This window comes from Pezoporus occidentalis, unplaced genomic scaffold, assembly GCF_034315485.1.
Source record: "Pezoporus occidentalis ecotype Australia unplaced genomic scaffold, CSIRO_AGI_Poc_V1 ctg15, whole genome shotgun sequence".
NCBI classification, from domain to species: Eukaryota; Metazoa; Chordata; class Aves; order Psittaciformes; family Psittacidae; genus Pezoporus; species Pezoporus occidentalis.
Genome location: NW_026913316.1, coordinates 8,767,268 through 8,794,802, shown reverse-complemented (window position 1 = coordinate 8,794,802; position 27,535 = coordinate 8,767,268). Strand labels below are relative to the sequence as shown.

General features: G+C 42.5%; 1 protein-coding gene and 1 long non-coding RNA gene across 2 annotated transcripts in view; one reads left to right on the top strand and one right to left on the bottom strand.

Annotated features, from left to right (window-relative positions):
• The window catches only part of LOC134159720 (uncharacterized), a 35,446-nt gene extending 20,043 nt beyond the window's left edge, over positions 1 to 15,403 (bottom strand). The window contains exon 1 of the long non-coding RNA XR_009963271.1: positions 15,148 to 15,403. This is a non-coding gene — a long non-coding RNA (uncharacterized LOC134159720). The remainder of the gene's footprint in view (positions 1 to 15,147) is intronic.
• A 689-nt stretch (positions 15,404 to 16,092) lies between these two features.
• Positions 16,093 to 25,922, top strand: FRRS1L (ferric chelate reductase 1 like). Its single transcript, XM_062610966.1, has 5 exons — positions 16,093 to 16,306; positions 18,155 to 18,239; positions 18,735 to 18,873; positions 21,268 to 21,514; positions 21,971 to 25,922. The coding sequence occupies exons 1-5, from the start codon at positions 16,099 to 16,101 to the stop codon at positions 22,141 to 22,143; spliced, it is 852 nt and encodes a 283-aa protein (XP_062466950.1). The 5' UTR covers positions 16,093 to 16,098; the 3' UTR covers positions 22,144 to 25,922.
• The last annotated feature ends 1,613 nt before the right edge of the window (positions 25,923 to 27,535 follow it).

Below are 27,535 nucleotides of genomic sequence, written 5' to 3'. Positions count from 1 at the left end.
GTTGAAGTGTTGAGGATCCTTCCAAAGGCAAAGGCTGGTGATTAACACAGGATCTCTCCAAAACAGGCTGAAACCCACAGTCAGGGCAGCCCTGTTGAACAAGCTTTCTTTGCCTTTGAGCTCTCAAGAGGCAGAAAGAGGGCTCACCACTGAAAAACACTCTAAAATGGACAGGAGCTCTTAGTAACATGTGCAGAGGCACCCACAGACTGAAGGGAGGTGAGGAGGTTACATCCTGGCAGGGTTTCCTCAGCTGAATGGCTCCAGGGGGATGTAGATGGATATAAATCCCTCTCCTGTGGGTACAAGATACGCTCTGCAGCTGCCAGGCTTGTTCAGGAGCTGAGAGGAATTTAGCATTGGCTCCACTCTGAAGAAACCCCACCACTCAAAACTGACAGATCTCGCTTCTTCTGAGAAAGAAGACTGGAGGGTTTGCAGTAGCTACGGGGGCTCATACCACAGCAACACCAGTGTGTTTCAGAAATGCTTAAAGAGGGAAAACAGTAGAAAAACTAAATCCCTAGGAAAAAAAAAGGGTGGAATTAGGATAACTCTCCACACATGAATAAATGCTCATGCCCACACCCAGAAAGAAACCTGTACAATACCAGTGAGAAATAAATAACTGGGCTTATTTGTTTTGGTGGCATTCCAAGCTCTTTTTAAAAGGCTTTATGCATAGTTGTGCCTGTATTCTCTAATCTATGGACTTCCTTTCTGCCCAAAAGGTTTACCCTCAGCCTGCTCTGCTTTGTACCTCACAAAGGTAGCAAGTGATAGTTCACTGGCATTTCTGAGGTTAATTGATTTTTTTTCTGCACAATGGCTGTGCCTCATGCGGGGTAAACACGCAAAAGAATAACGCCCTTTTGTGGGCAGAGCTCTCTGCTCCATGTGAAAGCCAGCAAGGTGGGGTTGCTCACCCATCCTGCTGAGGAAGGTTTAAAGTTCACTTTTCTCCGGAGCTACCATGGTCTGTAAATACAAAGGCAAAGGCAGAAATACAAGAGAAGAAAAGGCAGCCACAAGACCTCAGGCACAAATAGTGATAACTTCTTCCTTGAGGTCAGGCTCAGGGATGGAGTTTTGGGCCCCCTTGGGGATGAAAACAATAAACTGTCTTCCCATTTGACTTGTACTATAACTATGGAGACAAGACTTTGTGTACTAGGGGGAGAGAGAGAAACCCTGAGAATATCTGTTACTAACAGGATTAGGAAAAAACCACACAGCCATAATCTGTAAATGTACCATGATCCTGTGGGTTGGACTTCAAAACTTTTAAGAAATAGGTGAGACTTAAGAAATATCCAGGTGAGTAAAAGTTCTTTCCTGGACTTTATTTACTGCACTGAGCTGTGCACCAAATGCAGTGGAAACACCAATGCCAAGAAGAGGGCTGGTGAGAAGGCAGGAAGGTCTTGCTGTAGCTTGGGTAGATTTTCCTTACCCTGTGAAGACTGCAGCGATCATGATAGTGGGAGTTTTGATCTTAAAATCCATTCTAACTCAAAAGAGGGCATTTTGAGGAAAGGTATTTCCTAGTGTTACTCAGGCCTCTGTTTTCGCACTGGTTTATGTGCCCAGCCAGATTGTTGGTTAGGGAAGAAGGAAGGACTGCCACCTGAATCAGATTGTTGTCCTGCGAGAGCACATCTCTTACCACCTCCTTTAACAAAGAAATGGAGAAAAGTACATCTGCTTTTTTTCAAGCTGTTCAAAAAAGCTATTCACCATAGTTTCTTCCATGAAAAAGAGTGATGCTTAAAAGTATATTCAGTGTCTCTAAAACATATACTCAGAGAAAGGGAATGTCCTGGAGAAATGGCTGTCCCACTGTGACCTCTGACAGCTTCAGGCAGCCTGAAAAACTAGTGAACTAAGCCGAGGGCATCCCACAGACTGTCCTGGCCAATAGACAGAGAAACTGAGGCTGCCTTTGTACAGTCTAATTTGAGCAAGATCAAAAACATGGTCAATGGTAAGTTTAAAGGCACCAGCACAAGGTTGAAGGACAGAGCTATAGCTGGACAGTAGCCAGAGTCCACAGTATGTGACCAAGAAGAACGAGCATTTTGCACACACAGACAGGTGAGCTCTTTTCATCAAGCCAGGCTTTTTCATCTTGTCTTCTCAGTGCTCTTTGAAAGGACTGCAATAAAATGAAAATAGGACCAGCAAAGGTAGAAGGAAGGAAGGAGAGTCATTTAGAAGAAATAATCTTTTCTTTTTAGACATTGCCAAGCTACCCAATCTGCCTGGGCCCAAAGGATTTAATACTGTTTTTTTTCAGCATCTGCTGATAAGGTCACATGCAGCATTTCAATTTGCACTGGTACAAGAAATACAGGTTCTAGGAAGCTCTTACTTCATTATCAAAATCAACCTCTCAAGAAGCTCTGGGTTTCTAGTTCTGGCCCTTTTGAGTCCATTATAACACAACAAATGGGGCAAAGCCATTTGTGTAGAGCTTGACAGGGGAGGGAGTGAGTCATGGCAATGGTATGTCACAATACCATACCACAGCAACAAAATCGGATGAGTAATCTTGGAGCTTGCCTTGAGGCAGCTGTCTGGCTGATCTCACAGATCTCACTGCAACAAAATGTCAATGTTTTAATACCTTTGACATTTCTTTAGCTTCAAGAGGCAATCTTTCTTGGATACTTACTAACGGGTGATTGTATCAGAAAAAGCAGCTAATTCTTCCTATCTGAAGAGACAATACTGGAAATAATCTTTTTTTCATTGAATGGAAGAGTAACCATCATCAAATAAAAACCTGATTAATTAACTAAATCATTGAACAAGCCTCAAATGGATTTAGTTTCAATAGCAGCTAAATAGATTTAATGCCTAGGAACTGTCTAGACCCTTCAGGCAGATCCTGCCTTTTCTGTTCCTCCTCAAGGAAAGGTAGTCTGTAATGCACGAGGCAGAACACAGCAATACTCAGAGCTTAGTAAGCAAGTCTTACTATAGCTTACAAGAGGGTACAGGCCAATTGCCTGCTGCCATAAGCTGGCACAGCTCTATTCAGCTTGAGGCCTGCACAAGTACCTTCTAAGAAATGGGAGAAAATAGAGCCTGGTGGAAATTAGCAAGTTTCTGAAGGGCTATGATAGAGGACTAAGCTGCCAAGTAAAGGAAGATAACGTCTGTACCTTAGACCTGCTTAGGAAAGATTACACTAAACTTGTACGTAGCTATGGTGATGTAGATGCTCCTTCCCTGTAGAAAGGTAGATGCTGCTCTGTACCCATACTGATCCTTAGGGCAAGATACACACATACAATATTTCTAGTGAGCTTTAGGGAGCAGCCTTGGTCTTTGAAGAGCCCTGTCAGGCAGCAACCTCAGAATGCAGTTGCCATCCAGCGTATGTTCTCCTGCCCAAACAAGGCAGCCATACAAGGACCAAGTTAGTGTGATTGTTGCAAGACAGCAAAACTGAAAGGTTTGCCATTTGAAGATAGCCTTGCAAAGCATGATAGGGCTTGAGGAGGGTGCAGAAGAACAAGGCTTTACAGATAGTGATTGTGTGGGGACCTTACCAAGCAGATGTTTGGTTATGCTGCTGCTTCAGCATTGCTCAGTTCAGGGAAAGGGATGTTTTATCATCTTGGGCACCACGAAAGGGTAATATGCTCCTTGACATTGCACTGATCAAGACATCACAGAGAAAATGTGGCATTTTCAAAGCTATTTTTAGGTTTTCTGCAGTTTGGCAAAAGGGTTTTTGCAGAATCTGGCCAACCAAGTTCCACAGTCAAAGCAACATAGCACAACCAAGTGCTAACTCAGCTATAAACAAGATGTAGCATTGCATTGTGTATCTATCTCATCTGTTGCCATATATGATCCTTTTTCTAGATCTGCCAGTTTAGTCAGCTTGGGAAGGAATATGAATTCACAGTAAAGGTGTTACCTAAAAGTCAGAGGACTGCAAAGCAAGAGGAGCTTGATGAGCAATTGATCCTGCAACCTCCTCAGGTCTGGTAACACCAACAGAGTATGCCTCAGGTTCATCATAGCTGTCCCACTGAACTGCTTGTCAGTGTGTGAGAAACGCTGTTTCACAGTGGCAAAGCACCATCAGATGGTGATATTTTCCCTTCCCAGGGTTAGGTTTCTTAGCCGGCAGGCTTAGTGCTGTGTGGGAGGCTCAGAAAGGTTTCACACACTTTCTGTCCCCCTGCAACCACACAGGTCTACAAATCTGCCTGAAAATGAAGTGAATAGCCACCCTTGACTTGCTAAGGACTGCCTATTTCCAATCAAATGCCACATTTCCAGGTGAAGCATCCCTGCTGTGACTGCTCTACAAGGACATCTCTGGTCCTACTCATTTTTCTCTTGCTCTGTGTCATTATGATCTAAATAGATGGCAGCTATTTTGGAGGGAAGAGGGGAGCCCAGCGGCAGGTGGGACTTTGAGGCACTAATTGAGGAAAGGAGGGAGATGCATTGGTACTCCTCCCTCCCTCCCGAAGTATCATCTTCCCTTTATGGTGCTCACTAACAGGCTTTGCTGAATACAAGTGCATGGTAATATTCTGGCTGCTTTGTCATCTGCAGAATGGATAGGCTCTTTTTAATAAAATTTGCCTCCAAAAGCACACACACACAAAAGTGTGCTTTATACTGAGCAAGCATTGTATTTTTTTACAGCACCTTTTTAGATCCCAGAACATTTGTGAGAAGAAAAGTTTTCCTTTTATGTTGTCTCACTATCACTTATGGCCAGATAATTAAACATTTGGAAAGCCAAAAAGTAGGCTTTCTACTTTTTTCATTGAAATATGTGGGCAACAGTTCAAGTTAAAATGTGAGCGATGGAATAGATTAAATGAATCTTCCCTCCAATAGAACTTTTAATGATGACTTGATTCTCTGCAAGGAAAAATGTTTTACTGTCCTTTTTTAAAAAATTCAAATAAAAAATAAATTACAATTTGTATCACTTTCATATGACTGAATAAGGGGATGTTTTTAATTAAGACAAAAATCTCCATGTTAATAGTCTTGATTAAAGGAGCTTTTAAATAGTTTATTTGCCTGGCTACATTCCATCTGTAAGCTCTGCTGAGGATGATGTCTTTCATGTTGAATTTAAATGCTTATTATCCCTTTGAACTCTGCCAGTCCACTTATTTGACATATTATTTTTCCCTTCTAGCCTGTGGAGTCAGCTCACTGAGAGATTTTGGTAATGTCACCCTCTAGGGAGCTCCGTTGGCTTATCTGAACCTTGAGCTAGCAGCCAGGGGCAGTATTTCAAAGCTCTCTGTGATTTGCTGCCTCATTTCAGTACCAGCCCTGCAGCAGGTACCTGTACCATCCATGCGGATGCATCACCTGGAACACCGAAGGTTAGGCAAGCAGCTCACCAGAGGGATACACACCTGTACAAATATGGACCACAGGTACTTGTGTGTGTTAACAAACTGCCAACCTGCTCACCCAATCTTTCCAGTGAAAGCAGTGAGCCTGGTCAGGGCTAATGAATGATACTGTCCTCTGTAGTTGGACTGCTCCTTTACTGCACAGTCACAGAGGTTTGCAGGACTAATCCGTAAACTGGGGTTGATGTGAGCAAACGGGAATTGTTATTCTAGAGTGCACAAAGGTGAAGGTTCTTCCCATGCCCAGCCCCTAGACACATCATATTTGCTCCTCTTGGAAAAAGGAGAATTAAAAGCACTTGACAAATGGATCAAAATGCTCCTGCTCTTGTCTATGCAGGTGTTACTCAGCAAAGGTTTCACTGTAAGTTTCTAATACCAGAAGGGTATGCACTTTGCTGTTTCTGTTGCCTGAGCAGCACACCCGATGAGCTGGAGTAGGCAGCTGGCTGAGCTGCTGCCTGTCATGGTAGTGTGCAGCCAAAGGTTTCCTGCCTGCAGATGCCTAGCAGTGGGAGGAGGTGCAGGTTGCAGGGGAAGAACAGCCAGGACTGAAGAGGAAAATTTTGTGGGATAACAAGAGGTTCTGAGGGTTTACAGAGAGCACCCAGTATCTGTTCAGGCCTTCTGTCAGTCCCTGTTTGGGATCAGGTACCTGTCAAACACTCCCAGCATGAGAGCTGTTAGAAGGAAAGCAGCACAAGACAATGAGACCTCTGACAACAGAGGACAATGAGTGAAGAACAGCAGAAGTGTTGTGAGGCTGATTGCTCAAACAAGGATCAAAGAAGCACCAGAAATATTTATTTTTGCTGTCCTGCCTTCACACTTCTTTAGCTAGCACTTGTCAGCACAGCCCCTGTTGTTCCTATGAGCATCCCTTTGGCCTCTGGCTAGCTGCCTTGCTAAATGTTTTACATGCAATACTTGTTAACAGTGTTCCTCTGTGAAATGGAGAAGCATGACTCTATTAAAACTATGGTGCTGTGGAAGAGCTGGAAGAGATTCCTTCTCCCCTTGAAGTTGAAATACCAAACCTGCATCTCAAGCCTAGGCAGGTCTCTAAGTTCCCTTATGAGAAGTGGAAAATGCTACTGGGTCCCTTCTTTAATAAAATCAGAAAAGCAAAACAGTCTTCTACTAAGAAATAGTGACTTTGCATAGCAGTAGTTCTGGAGGTCAATTTCATAAGCACGGGACCACAACTGGAAGTGGTGGTGAAGTAGTTAAATAAGCTTTTGACAGTTGTCCCCAAAGCAGAGCTCATATTTGAAAAGAGCAGATAAAAATAAACATCACTCAGCCCTCTCCTTCATTGTAAGCTGTCAAATGGGACAGGTGCTGCAGAAAAAATCAAGTGTGATTGTGTCATTAGAAGTTGAGTCATTGTGCGAGGGCAGGGAACAGGGTGGAGGGGCTGCAGGTACTGCTGCCAACCTTAACTTTGACCTTCTTGCTGGTCAGAAGCAGGAGTTCCTTGTGTTTTGAGAATGTCCTTTTAACTGAGAATGAAAAGCAAAAATGTCCCATGGATAAAACCAAACAAAAGATCCAAAGTAGCAGTTTTCTGCAAACAAAATTAATATGAATATAGTAAGCACAGTAAGACGTCATGAGTTTGAACAAAATGGAGAATCAAACAAGAACTCTGATTCCCTGAAGAAAATAAGAAAAATGAAACATCGCTCTTGACTTTCACTTTGAAAATATTACCAATATCGATACTTTGCTACAGATGAGAGTTCTGGTAAGTTGGAGGTTTTTTGCTTTGTGTTGTTTTAGCAAATGAGTGATTCTAAAAATACTCCAACTACATGCTAGGACATTTCATGAGAAGAAGCACTGTTTACTATGGATGGAAAAAGCTGTGCTGCTTCACAAGCATTAGTGCCACCCGACTCACTGACTCATCTTTGAGGGGCTACCTGGAGCTGGGGCCACAGCAGGATCCCACCCCTGCCTCGAAGTTATCATTTTGCCTGGAGGCTGCACAATTAAATCACGGCCCCTCCTCATCCAGTCAAATATCCCAATCCACCTAGGATGTCTCTCCTCAGCACATGATCCGGGTACAAAAGAGCCAACTAATCTCTCTCGGAGATGCCCAGAAGAGAATGCAGATGGAGGATTTAAAGTGCCTACATCATGCAGCAAATACCAGCTTAACTGCTTTTTCTGTGTGTGGTTTCAGGGTTTGTGCACGTCTGATGGCTGTACAAAAAGGACCTTGCCCCATTGTGGCCTGAGCTTAGAAAAGCTGCTGAGTGCTGGCACAGTAATACTATGACTGCCTGTGAGGAATGGTAAGAAAGCCTCAACTTAGTGCTCTTTTGCTCTCAGCTGCTACATTTTGAGGGTGTTGACATATGTGAATATTTTACAGTGGCAGGAAGAGGTCTCTGTGGACATGTGGAGAAGTGGCCATTGGAACAGGTGAGTCTGGATTTCTCTCCAAGCGACAGACTGATGTCTAGATTTCCCACCCCCTGTTTTCTCCCCTTCCCATCTATGAGCACCGTTTTCAGTAAACGCTTAGAGACTATTTTCCTGTCTCAAATTGGCACAGCAACAGCATCAGAACAAAACTCAAAAGCATTGATTTAACGACATACTGAAATGGCTTCAGAACTCATAATAGGCTCTCATTTATTTGAAGTAAGGGAAGGGCTTGTTGGACAGCATACACCTTAGGCTGTTGGAAACCTTTCCTCCATGCACATGTTGACTGCCAAATGAAGATAAGCTGCTTAAATACTTGTTCTTTAATTAGGTTTATCCTTGTAAACATCTGTATGAAAAACATTGAAGTAACCTTAGGCTATATTATGTAGCTGCACCGTAGAAACAAGAAAATGTAAGTTTTGTATTACTTATTGCTGGTGTCACATGAAGATCTCAATGAGAAAATCCTAATCATTTATCAACTCTACAATATTTTGGTTAATAGAAACAAGAGATGTAACTCTGGTTAGAGATTCTCTCTCAAGGAGGCAACTCATCCTCTAAATAAGTCAAATATGACAGTTTTATCCCCACACTAACTGGTATAAGTGCTGTAAGTGAATCTGCTATAAGTGGTGAAAGTGAATCCTGGCCATTACACAATGTTCTATTCTGTTCAGTAACACTGTTTTATAAAACATGCCTGTATTCTAGCATCTCTGGGTAAATAAGCTACACTGGACTCTGATTTCATTTGTGTTATGGGAATAAACCTGATGTCACTAATGTAAATATCAGTAACAACTTAAGTAAATTAAAATATTAAAAATTTCTCTTTTAATTTCATTTACAAGCATTTCAAAACAATATATCCAAGTTCTCTAAAACTGCTTGCTATTATGCCATTAGCAGATGTATGGAATCTTTTCTACATCACAGTAAGTTGTTTTATGCTTAGTTCATCCACACAGCCAAGGTTCAAAGACTCTTAATGCAGGTTACGGAGGTTAGCAAAGCCTGCAAAGAGCATAACTCTCCATTTGTGTACCTCTTCGGTACCCAAAGCCTTCAAAATAGCTGACTTTCACTTGTTTTAGAGGTGAATGAGAGAACAAATTATTTTAAAGTCAGTGAAGCCACTTGTGTGCCTGACTCTGTCATAACGAGTACAGACGTGCCTTTAGATGACGAGGGACACTTGAGAGAAAACCCGTGATTTGCACTGTGAATTCCCCCGCAGTGCTATGTAACTCCCTCTACAGCCCGAAAAGTGACTTTTGCAGTCCCACTTTTGCAGTTTTCCAGTCATTTGCGTGTAGGCCTTGCTCAGCCCGTTCCTCCAACACCGATGGTTCCCACACATCACTTTGCGCGTATGCATGCAGGACAGTAAGAGACAGGGATGCGCCGGGATGGCTCTGGCTCCCTCAGGCCGGCTGCGGGGCGTCACATCTCGGGCTGGGTACCTCAGGAAGCCCCTTCTCCCCCCTGTCCGCCGCTGCGAGCGCGAGCTTCTCAGGCACCTCGCCGCGCTCCGGTGGCTTGGTGCCCCTCGGCGGCGGGCGGCTGCTACTGCCAAACCGGCCGATTCCCGGGAGGGGACGGGGGAGGCAGTGGTGAAGTGTGCACAGGGGCAGAAGGGAGCTGGGGGAAAGAGATATAGGGGGATGCAGGGGTGCAGCCCCGGTCAGCGGCTGGCAGCAGCTTCCCCGGCAGCGTAGGGAAGTACGGAATGCATCCGGGAGAAACTTGGCTGTTTCTCCCTGCTCTTTTCTCTAGCCTCCCTTGCTCTCCTTCCCCCTTCCTCGAACAACAAGCTGTACTTGTAACTGTAAGGTAATGCGCCATTGCATTTGAGGGTGAGAGAAATCACCTGCATCCCAAACCCAAGCAGGTGTGGATGAGATATTTGGGGTAAGCAGCGCCGGGGGGGGGAGGAGGGCAGCAAACAGAGCTAGCGTGCTCTGGCCCAAAGCCAGGCTTGAAGCTTTCCCCTGGTCCATTTGAAGCAAAGCATCCCCTCCTATAGCCTTCACCTGGGAGGGGAGACAAGGCCCAGTTCCTTGACAGAAGCACCTTCACTGCAGAGGGGCAAGCCAGGAGGAGCTGCTCTGCTGATTTCTCCTCCCCATTTACATTTCCCTGGCAGATAAAGGCATCATTTTTCTTATCATTATTCTGTTGTTTCTATTGTCATTATGGTGAGGCACTGGAACAGGTTGCCCAGAGATGTTGCGGATGCCCCATCACTGGAAGTGTCCAAGGCCAGGCTGGACAGGGCTTTGAGCAACCTGGTCTAGAGAGAGGTGTCCCTGCCTGTGGTCAGGTGTTGGAACTGGATGATTTTTAAGGTCCCCACCAACCAAAAACATTTGATGATTATCATTAATATCATTATAATAATCATTATCATAATTATAATTAATATTATTATAATAATCCTAATAATTATTTGGACTCAGAGGTGTCTGAGTTAGGGCTGAGAAAAGTCTGTTTTAGCTGACTGCTTTCCAGAAGGCAAACTTACAGAACTTTTATCATAACTCTTCAGATGGAGTCTCATGAGGGAACAGGGTTTTGCTCTTTTTTTTTTTTTTCCCTTTTATTATTTCTGGGCTCTTAACTAATTAGGATGAAATGACATTGTAACACAAGAAATTAATTGAATTCTGCTAGTACTGCTTAAACTCTTTAAAACATTCTTACCTAAATAAGCTCTTTGCTAATGCGAGCTGAATTTTGCAGCTCTCAGGGCCAATTTTTCCACAAAAGTAAATGGTACTTATGCACAGGGAGGCCTCAATGCAATGCCTTCTATTGTGAGTTCTAATAAAAGGCTGCTCTGTTTTGGCTCCTTATTGGAATAACACTATAAATAACTTCTTTGTAACAAGGACTTTTTTTTAAATGGGAAAAGTTTTGCTCCAGACCCTGCTGGTGCACATTGTGCCACCATCTGGCAGATCTGGCTTTCAGGGTAGCCTCACCTCCCAGCACTGCATTCACGCTGAGGAAGCAAAGAGTGCCAAACAGGTAAAAAAAAAAACCACAATCTTGGAAGGAAAGGCATAAGCTGCCTGATGTAAAGCAACACAAAAATAAAAGCTGCACAGTGTAAGTATACTTTGGGAAGTGTCCATAGTGCTTACTGAAGCAAAAAGTCATGCTGATTTACTGTCTAAGACTGCTGGACTTCGGCTTTAGATTGGTGCATGTTCCACTTGTGGAAAAGAGCTTGGAGACATCTCTTATTTTCCTACATTAGATTAATTTTATAGAAAGAGTGCTGTTGTGAGCAGTATTGGCAGCAGAGGCATGATTGCCCTTGGAGCAAGACCAGATACACAGCTCAATGGCAGCAGAAAGATTTACCAGTGCTGAGAAAGAGATGATCTAATGATTTAATGCATTTTTTATTTGGATGATAACATATTTAGAGTTTCTATTTTCTTGCCTTTCTCCAGAAGACCCAAAGCAGTACCATGCCTCCAAAAAGTTCACTCATCTTTGTTGTGAGTAGCTTTCATCTTTTTCCTCCATAGTGTTTTGGGTTTTCTTAGTTTTTACTTTTCTCACATGAGATATTCTTAATGATTTGGCATTTGACATTTTTTCCTTTGTCAATCAGTTTTGCACATAGTTTAAAAGCTCTGTTTGCAGGAAATTCCTAGCATATTTTCTCCCATATCTTAGTCCAAGTAACTAACACAGGAAGCATGTTTCCATAGAGTCACAGGTAGTTAAATACAGCATGGAATGAATGACTATTAATGAAATCAGGGTGATTTCTCGATTTCTACAATTTTTATTATTGTTTAATAAATGAAAGCCCAAGATAAATTGCTGGTAGATACATTTACCACATTGAACAATATTGTGGTAAGGGTTTGAGAAAACTGTGTATGAATTACAAATTCTGGTTCAGGTTACTGCAGAGTTATTGTAAGAAAACTGCTGTGTCAGTAGTCATTTTGTTACTTGGCACTGGTGGATATGAACTGATTTTTTTTAATACTCATTGATGTGATGGAAATAACCAGGAGCACTAAACTTAAAGGTGCAGTTCTTGAGGTGTGGACATACTGAAGAAGTACTGGGAAGAGGCAGGGTGGTATGAACTTAACCAGCTTCAGCTTTTTGGGGTGACCTGGGAACAGCAATAACTTATGAAAAAGCTGAGCAAGGAAGTTGAGCCTCTTTTAAGAGGTGAAATCACAGTAAATCATGCACAGGAGCAGAAAAACAACTGGATTGGGCAGGATCCAGCCTAACGGGCCATAGCAGGAGGGGACTGTGATGAATGCGTTTGACATGAGTGGTCCCAAAGGAGGAGTGGGCACAGAAGACATTGTATGAGGGGTTTATGTAGCCTAATGGTCTGCCAACATCACTGGCCATTCCCCACTTCTCTCTTCATTGGTCAGGCCATGCTTTTATGTGACTAGTGAGGTTTTACCCTCTCTCCCACCAGTACAGGAGCTGCAGTCACTCCTGAATAATGCAACCAGAGACTGAGACATCATTTTTCCCTTAATGTTATGTAAACTATGGCTTATTCCCAAAGCTTTAATTTTTAGTTCAGATGCCCTGAAAAGAATAAGCCTCCAGGGAAAAGGTGTACTTTGAGAGACAGAGCCAAGACAAAAGGCAGGATAGGCCTCAAGGGATGGCTGGGGATAATCCCAGTCTCCAGCCCTAGGAAAACACCTCTAGACTGCTAACACCAGAGAATTGCCCAAACTAGGGCAATTGATCATGCAAGGAATTTGACTGCTGGATACCCCTGAGGTAGCAGATGATGGTGCAAGAATCAACAGAAATTACTTCATCTCTAATTCAGCCAAATCAAGAGGACTCTTGAGAGAAGGACTTTTCATAAGAGCCAGTAGTGATCAGACAAGGAGTAACAGTAAATCTACCCTGACCCTGAAAGAGGGTAGATTTAAATTAGATATTAGGAAGAAATTATTTACTGTGAGGGTGGTGAGGCACTGAACACTGTGAGGTTGCCTAGAGAAGTGCATGCATGATCCCTGGAAGTGTTCAAGGTCGTGTTGGATGCATCTTTGAGCAACCTGGTCTAGTGGAAGGTGTCCCTGCCCATGGCAGGGTGGCTGGAAATGGATGATCTTTAAGGTCCCTTCCAAGACAGACCATTCTGTGTCTCTGTGACTTCTGCTGTCAGAGTACGGTAACGCCTTCCAACCTGCTGTTCACACATGGCATGCATATGTTCTAAGAAAGGCATCACCAGCACGTGCAAGCTGTGAAATCTGGCATTCAGAAAGTTTAGGTATTTGAGGACTAAGGCTGCTCATGCAACAGCAGTTTGGACTCCTTCTGCTAAAGGTTTTTTGATGACAGCCTTAATTATTTGATCAGATAAGGATCTTCCCTACAGAACTGCTGTGAACAGTCAGTGCTGTTAGTTGCAGTGTAGCCCTTTCTGTCTGCTGAAAATTGAAGGTACTCATTAGTGCTCCACCAGTTTCAATGTGAGATTGAGATTGTTTCCTGTAAGCAACCCATTTTTGTGATAGGGACAACCTTCAAGCAAACACAGGAAGTTCTACTAAGAAAAAAAGTGTGTCAGGAGTATTTTAATTTTTAAGGATTTATTAAGAGGGAGGCACAGGCAATGGGGTCAGTCTCTCAGCTATGTCAGTCTCCCATCTTGGGCTGAGAAAGTTGGGGCTGTTGGAGAAGAGAAGTCTGCGTGGAGACCTCATAGCAGCCTTCCGGTATCTGAAGGGGGGCTATAGGGATGCTGGGAATGGACTATTCATTAGAGACTGTAGTGATAGGACAAGGGGTAACGGGTTCAGACTTAAACAGAGGAAGTTTAGATTGGATATAAGGAAGAAGTTCTTTACTGTGAGGGTGGTGAGGCACTGGAATGGGTTGCCCAAGGAAGTTGTGAATCTCCATCCCTGGCGGTCTTCAAGGCCAGGTTGGACAGAGCCATGGGTGACATGGTTTAGTGTGAGGTGTCCCCATGGCAGGGGAGTTTGAACTAGATGATGTTAAGGTCGTTTCCAACCCTAACTGTTCTATGATTCTATGAATCTATGTCTTCACCTTAGAAAACCAGCACAGCTCCACTGTAAATCATAGTTATCTTAGCTGTCAGATTCAAACCGATAGGTGTCATGGAGGTACAAACAACTCACAATAAATATCCTAAGTGTTTACTATGACTGCAAAGCACTGCCTGTATTGCAGTGCGCTAGAGCCTTTTTCCAGGGAGGAAAACCAGCATGCAGCTGACAGCTGTTCCCTTGCTGAGCAAATGCTTCTTCACAGGCACTGCCACCCTGGGCTAGCTATTTCAAAAAGGAGACAGGGGGCCTTCATCAGAGTTGATTATTGCCAGAAAGAATAAGCTGCAGCCTTATTTTCCCCTTAGCCTGATTTATAAGGCTTTTTCTATTTCCATTTGTTTGCTTGTTTTCCACTGTCTTGGCAAAGTTTAGCAAGCTCAGCGAGGTGGGAAGAAGGGGCTCATTATTTTGTACTTGAGCTTGGTGTTGCTCTCCCTCCGCTTTTTCCATACACTTCTATAGACGACATTGGAATTGCATGCAATCAGAATTTCTTTTACAACTTACTTTTTACCTCAGTGTGGCTGTTCCTCTCTTTGCAGGGACAGAGAGCATGCTACTCTGCCAGACTGGTGTGGAGATGCGAATAAATGTACTCCACTTGACGGAGCTGAGCACACTGCAGTGTAGCACTCAGCCCAAGGGAATGAAATTCTCCCTAGCAGCCTAGGTTTTGGGCAGGCACATTGCCCCATCAAAAAGTAACTCAGTTCAGTCATTGATACTAAAAAAGAAAATATTTAAACTGAGGGTTCTTTCATTTTTCAGAATATTGCTGACTGCTGTGTCTTATCTCTCCCTCCCTCCCCCCTGATGTTTTGCTCAATTTTCTACCGGGCTCTCAGAGGAGGGATTGTAACCATGCAGAACAACATAAAAAAAGAAATTATAACTGGAAGACCAACCCAAACCCAAGAGAAAAGCCATTCTGGTGAAGATGGGGGATGAAATGTCACTTTTCCAGCATCATCCCATAGATACCACGGCACAGCAAGAACACAAACCTATCCTTAATGACCTGCCGCAAATCCAGTGTCAATTACAAAAGCCCAAGCAAGCTTAGGGAGCCCAAGAAGGGGTTTCCTTCACTTCTGCCAGGTTTTCAGCATATCTGCATCGCTGTGGTTACATTGCATAAAATACGAAAGCAAGAACGCACCACCAGATAGCAAATGCTCACTAGCATGGGGTTTTACCTGAAACGAATGGTAAGTTGCGCTGTGCCTCCAGTCCCATCTCAGAAGTCATTAAAAATAAAGAGATGAGAGACATTCTCCCAGCAATTACGAAGCAGGGTTTGCCACGTCCTCTTGAAGCTCATGTTGAGACATTTTGGTGAATTGAGGCCATGGGGGTGGCTGTGGAGGGCCTGTGCAGCCCTTGGGAGATGTGCACAAGCCTGGGGGAGGGAGAAGGCATCTCAATGGCGGCTTGCTGCGAGGTGGGCTGTGAGCTGTGGTCTATGGGGGTGAGCTATGGGGTGTGAGCTGTGGACTGTCAGATATGGGCTGTGAACTGCGGGCTGTAGCTGTGGGCTACAGCTGTGAGCTGTGAACTGTGAACTGTGTGTTATGGGCTGTGGGCTGTGAGCTGTGACCTGTGAGGTATGGGCTATGTGGTGTGAGCTGTGGGCTGTGAGCTATGGGCTGTGAACTGTGGGCTACAGCCTGTGAGCTACGGGGTGTGAGCTGTGACCTGTGAGCTGTGGGCTGTGAACTGTATCTGTGAGCTGTATCTGTGGGCTGTCAGCTGTGGGGTGGACCCTGCGTGGGGCTGGGGCCGGGGGTCGCGGGAAGCCGCAAGCGGGGCAGGCCACCGCGCATCCCTTTGGCGGTGGTCCCAGCGGGAGGGCTCAGTGCTGCCACGGCTCTGCCCGGGACGGGGCTGGGGACGACCCTCACCACAGCCCCCACGCACTGCTCCGCTACCTCATCCCCAAACACCCTCCCGCTCCGTCCCCTCTCGCACCCCGCAGTCCCTCCGGCACCGCCCGTCCCCGGGGCCGGCTCCCCGCGCCGCCTCCCCCGCTCCTCTCCACTCCTCTCCACTCCGCTCCGCCGCCGGCAGCCGCGCAGCAGCCCCCGGGCGGCCGCGCAGGAAGCGCGCTCGGCCGTCGCCTCCCCGCCGCCGTCGCCGCCGCCACCGCCATGGCGGTGCGGAGCCGCGGCGCTTGGCGGCGGTTGTTGCTGCTGCTGCTCCTGGCCGGCTCTGCCGCCAGCCCGGCGGAGGAGGGCGGCGGGCGGCGGGAGGCGGGCGGCGGGGAGCACGGCGAGGAGGCGGCGCGGTCTCATCACGACTCCTCGTACGGCACCTTCGCTAGCGAGTTCTACGACCTGCGCTACCTCTCCGAAGAAGGTGCGGCGGGCGGGGGCAGGCGGCGGGCGGGCGAGCCCGGCGCGGGGAGGGAAGGCCGGGCTGGGGCGAGTAGTGGTGGCGGCACGTTGTTCAGCACGAAGGCCAGCGCCCGCCGCCATCTTCCGCCCGGTCGGCCGTCAGCCCTGCCGCTCGGGCACCGGGTCCAAGAACGGCACCGGAGAGCAGACCTGGGTGCCTTACCCTACGGCCGGGTCCTCCGCAGGGCTAGTGGCTCGCTCCCCCCCGGGCTGCGGCGCAGCGGCACCCCCGGGCCCGGGCATCTTGTCTCCCCGGGCGGGTGCTGGGCAGTTCAGGCCGGGCGGCAGAGCCGCGGGCTGCGGGGCTGTGGCAGGAGCACGGGAGGCGGCCCGGGACTGGGGTCTGGGGGCCGGCGACTGGGGGCCAGGTTCTTTCTGCTTTCCGCTGTGCGGGGCCAGCCGGCAAGGTCTCGCCTTTCGGGGTGCAAACCCCCTCCTGAAAAGCTTTCCGGGCTGCTTAGCTGAGAGGAGTCCTGGGTTCTGTGGGTTCAGAATGCTGTGTGATGTCCTGAGTGACAGCAAACGCGGTAGTCGTGGGTTTTGTGGTGGGTTTCTTTTGAATTTGCAAATGGCAGAGTCCTAAAACTCCAGTTTTGTGGTTGTGCTGCACTGAAAACCAATTGTTCAATGTATCTGACAAAGAAGTGAGAAGGTAAAATGTCCTGTGGCTATGCTTTCAGTGATGCTCCGCTACAGGCTGCTGCAAAATTTTGACAACTTAATATATTTATGCTGCATAATTTTCCCAGGCCCCTGATGCAGTTCATGGAGGCTGTAATTTACAGCATACTTTCTGTCTCCATTGGCATTGTCAGAAATCTAGGAAAGCGAATCAAGGCTCCCAAATGCCTAAAACTGTAGTTTAAATGTTTGTTTGTAGATGCTGTAGCTAACCACAGTATTTATTCCCTATTTAGTGAAACACTTTCAGAGGACTTTCTAGTTTCACAACTAGGATTTTGGTTTTCAGTTGGCTAAGTAAAAGAACATCCTGTTAAAATACCTCTGCTCATGCAACAGACAACCTTCTACAGGCCAAGACAGAAAAGGTCTGTTTGCAAATGTTCAACGCTTTCTCTTTGGCCTACTATTATACATCAGACAGGGGATTGCTTGGAATAATAGCTCTGATTGTCTGTTTTTTCTGCGTCTTCCTTCACAAGCAGTGGCAGGCAATTCCCAGTTTTGATACTCCTTTACCTTTTATTGCAGTGTGTGTTTGATTTTACTTCCTAGTGGAAGATGTGTTGTAAGGTCATTTCAGTATCCATTCCTACAGCTCTGACTCTGGTCCCTTGCATTTATACTTAATACTGTCATTTTATGGCTAAGGCCTCAGATTGAGTGCCATTATGGATTTCCTAGGGGGACTTAATGATCTTGGTGATCTTAAAGGTCTGCTTTTGGTTGGACTTGGAGATCTTAAAGGTCTTTTACAACCTAGTTGATTCTATGATTCAATGACTAAGGGTGCACAAAAAGCAGATTGGAGATCCCTCATTGTTAGTTGACTGCACTACTCTGTTTCTGCTTCCTTAACTGTAGCAAAGCCATGCTTTAGCATCCTTGTCCCTTCTTGACGAATGTAGGAAATCTGAGAAAAATTTTTATTTTCAGTTATCAGTGTTACTTTGGTACCTGGATCCAGGGCCATCTGAGCTAAGGACTGTGCATGTGACAAAATGGTCCCTCATCTGAACAGTTCAGTGTTCAGCAGACAAAGTAAATGCTGTTGAAAGCCTTTCTCTTTAGTATTATTACTTTTTGTTCCTTTCATTTTATTTAGCAATGATTTATTCTGATTATGCAGGTTACCCTTTCCCTACTGCTCCTCCTGTGGATCCATTTGCAAAGATCAGAGTAGATGACTGTGGAAAAACCAAGGGATGCTTCAGGTCAGTCTGAGATTCTATGATCAGAGTGCGGATACCTTTGTGTGTGCAAATGCTGACCGATTGCATTGGAGACTTTGGTAAATGTTCCATCTTAATTTTAATAAATGTTTATTACTTAAGAGCATACTTTGTAGAAATAGACGATATTATTTGAGGAAACTCTATTATTTAAGGATATACATCATACTTATGGACCTACAGCTGTTACATGTTTCTTGTGTTTTCATGAAGCACTTACAAAACTGGGGCTAGGAAGGTCAACAGAGTAATAGAGCCTGTAACTAATGGCTTGCCATGCTGTTTAAATACTACACAGTCTTACAATAAAGGAGTAAAAATTGCAAACAATTAATGGTACTTTGTGTTTAGCATAATATAACATGTTTTACTGCCATTATACCAGAATGCATTCTTTTATTTTCTTACACAAGTGTAATTAAATTCCATAGCAGAAAATTGTGAGGAAAAGTGACATGTATTTCCAATTCTGTTTAGGTATGGTAAACCTGGATGCAATGCGGAGACTTGTGATTACTTTCTAAGTTACCGTAGAATAGGAGCTGATGTTGAATTTGAGTTGAGTGCTGATACTGATGGCTGGGTTGCGGTGGGATTTTCTTCAGACAAGAAAATGGTAAGATGTGTACAGTTCTTGCTGTTGACAGTGTGCATGCTTTTATTTGCTAGGATATAAATGGTTTTTATTTGATCTGTTAGAAACAGAGCATATAAAGAAAAATAGACTTACTGAAAACAAAGCACTGTTTGGTAGACACCCTGGGAGCAGAAGCCAGGCCTACTGCTTCCCAGAAAATTGCCACATGCTTCCTAAAATGTCCTTTCCCTCTTCTCTGAGAAGTACAACATTCAGTAGTGCTGCTCAGTATTTCAGTTCAGCTATGGATGTCTGAATGTTACTCGATTTTTACCTTTTTATTAGAAAAGTCCCCAGGGATAAACTATTTCATGTGGAAATAACCTGTCCGGCTTTATATCAGTGTTACTTGGACAAAAGGCACATCAGAAACTAAATAGCAAATAATTTTGTTCTTCAGTACATCAGGGAACTTTCAGTGGTATAAATGTGACTTTTGCTTGTTAAGCTCTGGAAAAATCATTTTGTTTCTTTGTTTTTTTTTTGTTTCTTTTGTTTACCTGTGTGTTGTTCCAGGGAAGCTACAAATGTGTCACAAAATGATTCCTGCTAATTTAAACATAGGTACTCTAGAAAACAGTCTTGTTAAAATCTCTTTTGTCTCTCCTGAATTTTATGTGGGTTGGTTTTATGCTTATTCCTGTACTTACTTGGTCATTCAAAAGCTTCACTTTTCTTTGTGTTTCAGTAAGCAAAACAGAAGCTTGTACTGTCTGAACTTTAACAATGTGAGCAATAGACAACTTAGGCAAAGATGTTTTGTCTATGATCCTTGGTAAAATATTTAGAATTAAAATGCAGTTCATAATGTAGGTGCTCATATACAGAAACACTACTGAGTATATAAAACAATATTGAGTCTATGTCCTAAATCACAAGTCAGAGGACAGGACTGTTTCTTGCACAGTTGTAAGCAGTAGTCAGAAAAACACTGTGAGGGCAGGTGCTTTTCAGTCCTTACAATATATGTTTTATTATGAGACTGTAAATAAGCAAAATAAAGGTAGAAGCCTATTGTGTCATGAAGAACGATTCATGTCGCAAGAAGCAGTTCATGTTTTTAATGTCGTGAGGAACAGTTTTACAGCCAAATTTTGGGAAGATTTCAGATGCCTGGAAATGCAAGTACACAACAGGGTTTTCAAAGCAGCTCAACACCTTTAAGTATTTTTCCCCATGCCATCAGAGATTGTGTAACCAGTTTGTAACTGGTAACACCTGCAGCAGATCCAGGTTCTCACTGCCTGCATCTCACCAGCCACTTGGAAAGCAGGTATTTCCTTTTGTCCCAGGCACAACAACCAGTATGTTAAGTCTCAGCTTCTGGTAAGAAGAATAAAGTAAGTGTAAAGTAAAAGGTTTTGCTTCCAAATTTGCTGCCTATGTGGTCTAATGCCCATCAGTCAGCTGGACTAAAACAACTAGCATCTGTCTTCCTGTCTTTTCGCCCTGCTGACTTCATCCTTTTTCATAATTTCCAGGATGGTTTGGTATCCTCGGATGTGCAGGCTTTAATGGTAAAATGACACTGGGTCAAAAGCTGTGGGAAGTGGGCTGTGCTTTGGAGGCCCTAATCAAAATGGTGTGGCCTGGATAGCTACAGGAATTCAGGAAAAAAACCCTATTTTGTGTCCTTAATAGATTTATTTCTTTGTCTCAGATAACGTTATGCTTTTCCACTTGCAGGATTTTGTGCCCAGGCAGGATTTTGTAATGTCATTCTGTTAGCTGAGATTCAGAATACTTTTTTCTTGCCTTTTAGTTTTTTTTTTTTTTTTTTTCCTATTGAAAACAGATTTATTTTTTCCTCTTTGTACTTAAGAATGAAGGATTTCTGCTCAGATGTATAAAGCTTAAACCTGAGAAAGTTATGGAGGGTAAGGATAGGCTCCAGACAGAAGCTAGAAAGATTGAGGTGCAGAAAATGTTTGAGCATGTGTTTTAACTATTTGTCCCCTTTTTCCTTCACTTTTGGCACATCTTTCACAAATCCACATAGAAATATTCCCAAATTGATGAAATACACCCTTTTCCTCTCCTTTCCCGATACAAAAGAACTGAGAGATGATCACACTAGCAAGCATCATATCTATCATCAGCATGACACATTAGAAAGATTAATATTGGAGAAGTAGGGCCTGTATTTAATATGGCACTGATACCTGGATAGTAAGGGTAAGTAAGTATTACTATTCACTTTGTGTCTTTCAATCTGACCAAAGACCCATGGTTCAGGAAACAAGTATTGGTGTAATATAACTTGGAATGAGAGCCCCAGGTCTTGATGAGTTTTAAATAATTAAAATTATGTATGTATATGAGGAAATGCTTTGTGACACTTCTGTTTTTCTTCTACCAATACGTACCATGTAGGGAGGAGATGATGTCATGGCTTGTGTTCATGATGATAATGGAAGAGTCCGAATACAGCACTTCTATAATGTCGGTCAGTGGGCTAAAGAAATCCAGAGGAATCCTGCTAGAGATGAAGAAGGGGTTTTTGAAAACAATCGTGTGACATGTCGATTCAAGCGTCCGGTGTATGTTCCCCGAGAGGAAACCATTGTAGATCTGCACTTGAGTTGGTACTATCTGTTTGCTTGGGGTCCAGCAATTCAAGGTAAGTTGATTTCTGTGTTACTGGCAGCACTGAGGTGCCAAAACTGATAAATGTCTTTTAGTTACATTATTCTTACTAGATCCCCTTTATGTTAATTAACTAAAATTCTGGCACCATGAGGCTTGAAAATAGATAAAAAGGAAGACAAGGTAAGTAACAGAGTCCTACATGTCATGTTTTCTTGACTATATAGTTATTACCCCCATTCCCCAAAGCTAAATTTAAAAGAACTTCATAACTAGAAATTCTGAATTCCTTTGAACGATGTTTATCGTTTAGTTGAATTTCATTTGTTTTATTCAGATGTTTAATTTCTGAAAACATATAAATGACCCTGCTCACTGTAATATTGCATGCTTTGGGTTTGAGAATTACTTGGCTGTCTACCTGTTTCTTTGTTAGAGTTATAGAAAAAATGCATCTGATGTTATTTCTTTCTGCCCTTACCTGTTAAAGGTTCTATAACCCGTCATGATATAGACTCACCACCTGTATCAGAGCACGTTGTCAGTATTTACAAGTATGAAGATATTTTCATGCCATCAGCTGCCTATCAGACCTTCTCTTCTCCATTCTGCTTGCTCCTCATTGTTGCACTGACCTTTTATTTATTGATGGGAACTCCATGACTGATGGAAAACAGCAAGAATTTGTCAGTGGAAGTTTCTCAGGATGGACGGCTATATGGATGGACAATGCATTTTTCTATTGGAATTTATATCACACCACCATCCTCATCTAGCTGCTTTTGAACATAGTTAGCTTCTCAGAAGAATGAAATAACCATCTCCTTTGAGTGGCAAAGTGGTGACAAATAATTTAAGAATAATCAGTGAACACATAGGAGAATATTTTCAGTGTTGTGACTACTTGCTTAAAGAAAAGGAGACTTGTGAAATCAATGTGCGTGTGTGTATGTGTGCTTGGGAGGGGTGTCTGTATGCGTGTTTAGGAGAATTTAGTGATGGACATCTTATCACATAACAAAATTGCCATCCAAATTGCTCCCAAAAATGAATTTGGGAAAACCTTATAATGCTATTTGGTACTTCTGGAGCAGACAGCACAACTCCAAATGCGTTTTCCGAACCTGAGATCTGAATACCGACACATCAGTATAAAACTTGCCCTTCAGTAATGGACAGTTCTCCCAGGTGCTTTTTATATCTGTCAAGGTTCACGTGACCTGGTACTTTACAAAACTAAACTTGCATAATCAAGCATTAACATGATTTTTTTCAATGGAAAAAAGGTGACGAATGTCTTTTTTTATTATAATAGTGTTTAAACAGCCTTCTTGAAAGAAATGGCTACTTCTTTTCTGAGTGATATAAAGTTATTTAAACAAGGGGAAGGGAGAATACAGTAATGAAAATTTTCCATACCTAGGCGAACCACATGTAAAACATACAGAATATAGACGTTCCCCACAAGCCATAGATTAAATCCCAATAGATTAAATCAATTTTTCTCTTTTTATGAAAAAAACCCAAACAAAACCAAACAGTGATTTTGCTGACATGTAAATATATTTTTAAGCAGTCATGTAATAGTATGAAGAAATCTGTTTTTCTGTGTTGTATGCCTGTATATCCTGTTCATGTTAAAGTTGAATATGAGCAGCTGGTGTTAACTTACATAGAAATGGAAATAAAATTGTGATTATTCATAAGGAAAGATAGGGATTAATAAGAAGAGCAGTAGCTTTAGTTTCACCAAACCATTGCTAAGATGTAGTTACTATGGAAAAAGGTGAGGTAAAGAGGAAATACATTAGATTTTTTTATCACTAATAAGTATTATGAAGATGAATGCTAAATATTATGAAGGTGAACGCTAAATGTAATTATGAGCCACAGAATGTTATGAAAAACTCTGAGTTCTTGTGGAGACTTTCTGGTTTTCACCTAATAGGAAGTGTATGACACATCTGCATGTAGCAGTCAGATATGTTTGAAGTTGTTCATTCACTTCCCAACTTGCATTAAATTCTATTTAAATAGAATTAAAATTTAAATTGTGCCAAAGTTCTAATGAATATGGTACGCCCAAGGACTCTGCAACATAGAATCTGGTACAGTATGTGATGGACCTCCTTTCTATTATCATTGCTGCATACAGTGTAAAAAAATTAACTAGCTTTGCTGGGCTTGCATCATTATTCACAGACTGAAGTTTGTAGACTAACATTTTTTTAGACTCAGCATTCTTCAAACCTATGCTTAAAGTATATAAATTCAATTGAAAATGAATTTATCTCCATCACAAACACTTTATTCCATTTTCAGAAGAAAGATTGCCTAGCAATACCTACTTACATTGATGTCTTTAAGGATTTGTTCATTTAAAATTACTGGACTAGAGTTTAGGAGAGGGAAGAAAAAATCGGAATGAAGTGAATTTTACAAGTAAATGTAATAGCTTTATTTAGTATAAATTACTTCTGTCAAGTAGGATAACATGCTTGTCATCTGATGAAATCTGTAGCAGAGACAATAAGGAAGGTCTACTTTGGTCCATGATGGCTGTAAACTTTAGCCTTAAGTCTGGCTGAAGCAGATAGCTGAAGCCTCGATAAGGAGTTTTATATTCAGCAACCAGGTAAAGTGAAGAAATTACTAGGGCAAATTCCTTCTCCTTTGTGCTAATTTGTAGACAGCTGAGATAACTGTGATCTCTGAGAAGGAACTGAACTATTTAAAGTAGCCTCAGGGTTTCTTTAGTTTATGGCCTTGTATTTACTATTTTAATGTCAGGCATTTACCTGATTACCCACTAAAGGGCTAATCTAATAATTGTAAGGTACCGAAACAGGATAGAAACCCATTTTGGTTCCTCTTGTCTTTAATACAGTGATGGATTTAGGATAACCTGATTGGACCTGAGTGCGGAGGTACATTAATGATGACAATGCTAACAGCAAGATACATGTGCAACACCCATAGAACTGCTTTCCGCTTACATGGAGTCAGACATGGTTAAAGTTCAGGCTCTAAATCAACAGTGAATTCAGAGCAGAGACAGCTGCTTAAGGATATGTCTGCTGCAATGTAAAAATTATACTGTCTTCAGTTGTATCAGTGTTCTAAAGTAGAGCAGAAGATACATTTGCTTGTTTGCGTTTTTTTCCTTTTTTGGTTTACTTGTCAGTGTCTGGTGGTTTTGTCATCATTTTTCTGTTGAAGTATTATGAAAAATGTGCATTTCTCTAAAAACTTTCACCCAAGCTTTGAAGTACTTAATTAGCACCAATTAAGTATTTATAATCAAATGGATGGAAATAAAAGGCCACAACAAGCAGCAAAACACTTTATTTGGCATTTCAGCTGATGGTTGAGTTTAGAACTGAGTTTCTGAGAGTTGATCTTCCGAGTAGGAAAAGCAGGAATATGATATTCAAGTTGATAAATGAAGAAGGTAGAAATTTCTAGTTCAGAAAAAGTATGAAAAGAAAAAGGCATACAAGAAATGAAAAGGTTTTAACTCAATACTATTTAATTTTGTATGATATTTGTTAAGTCTTGAGTGGGCATAGTAACGTCATGGAAGGTGTTTTGGTTTTCATATGTTTGGGTGGATTTTTTTCTTTTCAGTATTGAAACCCAGGATTTGTCTCTGTTATAGAAAGTTACTATAAAGTAACTTCCCTAAAAGTAATTTTGACGTGATTATTACATTTCAAATATTTTTTTGTTTTTTCTAATTAACAGTTACCAATATAAAGTAGAGGGAAAGGCCACTTCTGGAAAAGGAGGCAGACGTTTCCTTCTCCAAATCAAATAGGTTTTAGGTTTTTTATGGTGACTACTAGCAAGCAGCTGTTAAGCGCTTTAGCAATATGCTCTTTTTATTTTGAGAATTACTTGCTGCAGGGTGACCTAATACAGAAGCATAGAGTTTTGAAAGTGCATATTTAGAGTATGGTGTCCTTTTGAAACTCACTTTTGATTATTAATAAGAAAGACAATACTGGCGGAGACCACAAGATATTAATTAACATCCTCTAATAGGTTCTTTCCATGCACAGCTAAATTCAGTTGTGCCCATTGCTTGTTACATTAACTGTATTATCATCCTCTGCTCTCTCTGTCCATCTTGTCTAGAATGTTTTATACTTAAAGTCTGTACATTACTTGGAGCTGAAATTAGGTGCTTATATTTGTGACAGTGCCTATTGCAAAGGGACCTTGTATTTTGACTGTAGTGTCTAACTGGTACCCTGCTACAAATACTAAGCTAGGCCTGAAATTACATTGATAAGTAGGATAGGAAAGAAAGAATAATAAGTGGAGAGGTCAGGCTTTCAGAAAGTAATTTTTTTCTTTGCTGCAATCAAATAACTGTGTGCAATTTTATGTATAGGTGAGATACTCCTAGACACTATTTGATCCCCTGCTTTTTCCTCCCCGTTTGCCCTAGCCCCCCAAATAAAAAAAAAAAAAAAAAGCCTGATAATGGTTTGATTTGATTTTATAGCTGATTTGATAATGTCATTGGATACAGGGTGATGCTTGCTTCAAAATTCCATTGCTGTAAAGGGAGTGCTCTGGTTTTGAAAGGGAACATACTGAGATGAGAAAAGTTTGAAATCTCGATGTGGCCTTCTTGTCCCTTCTGATTAGCTTTGCATCACTTGGATAGAAAGAAAATAAACACTTGTGGCCTCCATAATCTGAGGAAACATGCAGATTGGGTTAAAAGTTGTCAAAGCTGTGTTTGGCACCGAGTCTTACAGTCTTCAGCACAGTGATTAGAGAATAACTGGAGCATGGTCTACATCAGCAAGCCCTCCAGACAGTGGACTTGAAGCTTGCTTGGGACACCATATTGGGTCTGAACCAAGAAGAAGAGCTAGTTGGAACTAAATGATCTTTAAGGCCTCTTCCAACTCAACCCATTCTATGATTCTTTTGCCAAACTGTGGATGGTGTTCTTATTGCGAGTGAGTACCTTGCTCCTTGTCAGTAACTTGTGTCCTGTCCCTGTTTCTGCATATGCCTTCTGTTATTTAGTGAGGTAATAGTGAGAAGTCAGCCCAGCTGTGAAGAGGAATTAGTGGGTAAAGAAGACTGACACACAGCTGTCTTGATGATTATCCAGGTCACAGTTAGAAATTTGTGTTGATGATACTCCAGTTGTCTGTAAATAAATGACTGCTATAAACCTAAGGGAAGACAGAGGTCTCCCTACTTTTTTTGCCGTCTTCTCCTTACTTTGTAATCCCTCCAATACATCAGACATTTACAAAGAAGCAAGTTACTCTCCTTTTAGACAGTAGACCCTCTGTCTTGTCTTTCTGATCTCTTCTGTGTTCACTGGAAGTTTGCATGTGCCATACTCTAGAGGAAGAATTAAAATCTATGTGCCAACTTCATAACCTTAATTAGCATTTAAATTACACTTTGTAACTCTGCTTTTGCTGTTTCACCACACTGATGTGTTGCAACATTTTTTAACATTTCCAAACAGTTTTCCAAAGGAAAAGTATTGGGTAATACCTTTAGGAAAAGGAAATGTGCGTTTTGCAGAATTACGAAAGTTCTAATAACACTTATTTTCAGAGATACCTACTGTGAAAGTACCAGTATTTTATACAAAGCATAACTTTGTATAGAGCCTTAGATTTATGATAGAAGTGGAAACACATTTAAACACTACAGTTGTTTCAGTGCTTCATGAAGCTGTGCATAACTTTGCATGAATTGGCATCCTGTTTCAACCCTAGCTCCACAGTGTGTAAGGAATGGGCAAAGGAGTCTGAGTGCTACACAGAGAGGTAGCATTATTTGGTGACCTCAAATAATATGAGACAGAAGAGTGGAGAGACTGATAGTAAGGCTGAACGACAAGGAAGGGCTAATGGTTTGGACACACTTCCTATTTTTGCATGAGTTTACATGGCAGAAGCCTGCCCAGAACCCATAGGCAGTAGTGGCAGTCAGGTGCTGTGGGAAGTACCTGCTCACTGGTTATTTTACACACTTCTCACAGCAGTCTGAGTGTCAAAAGATGGGAGCTATA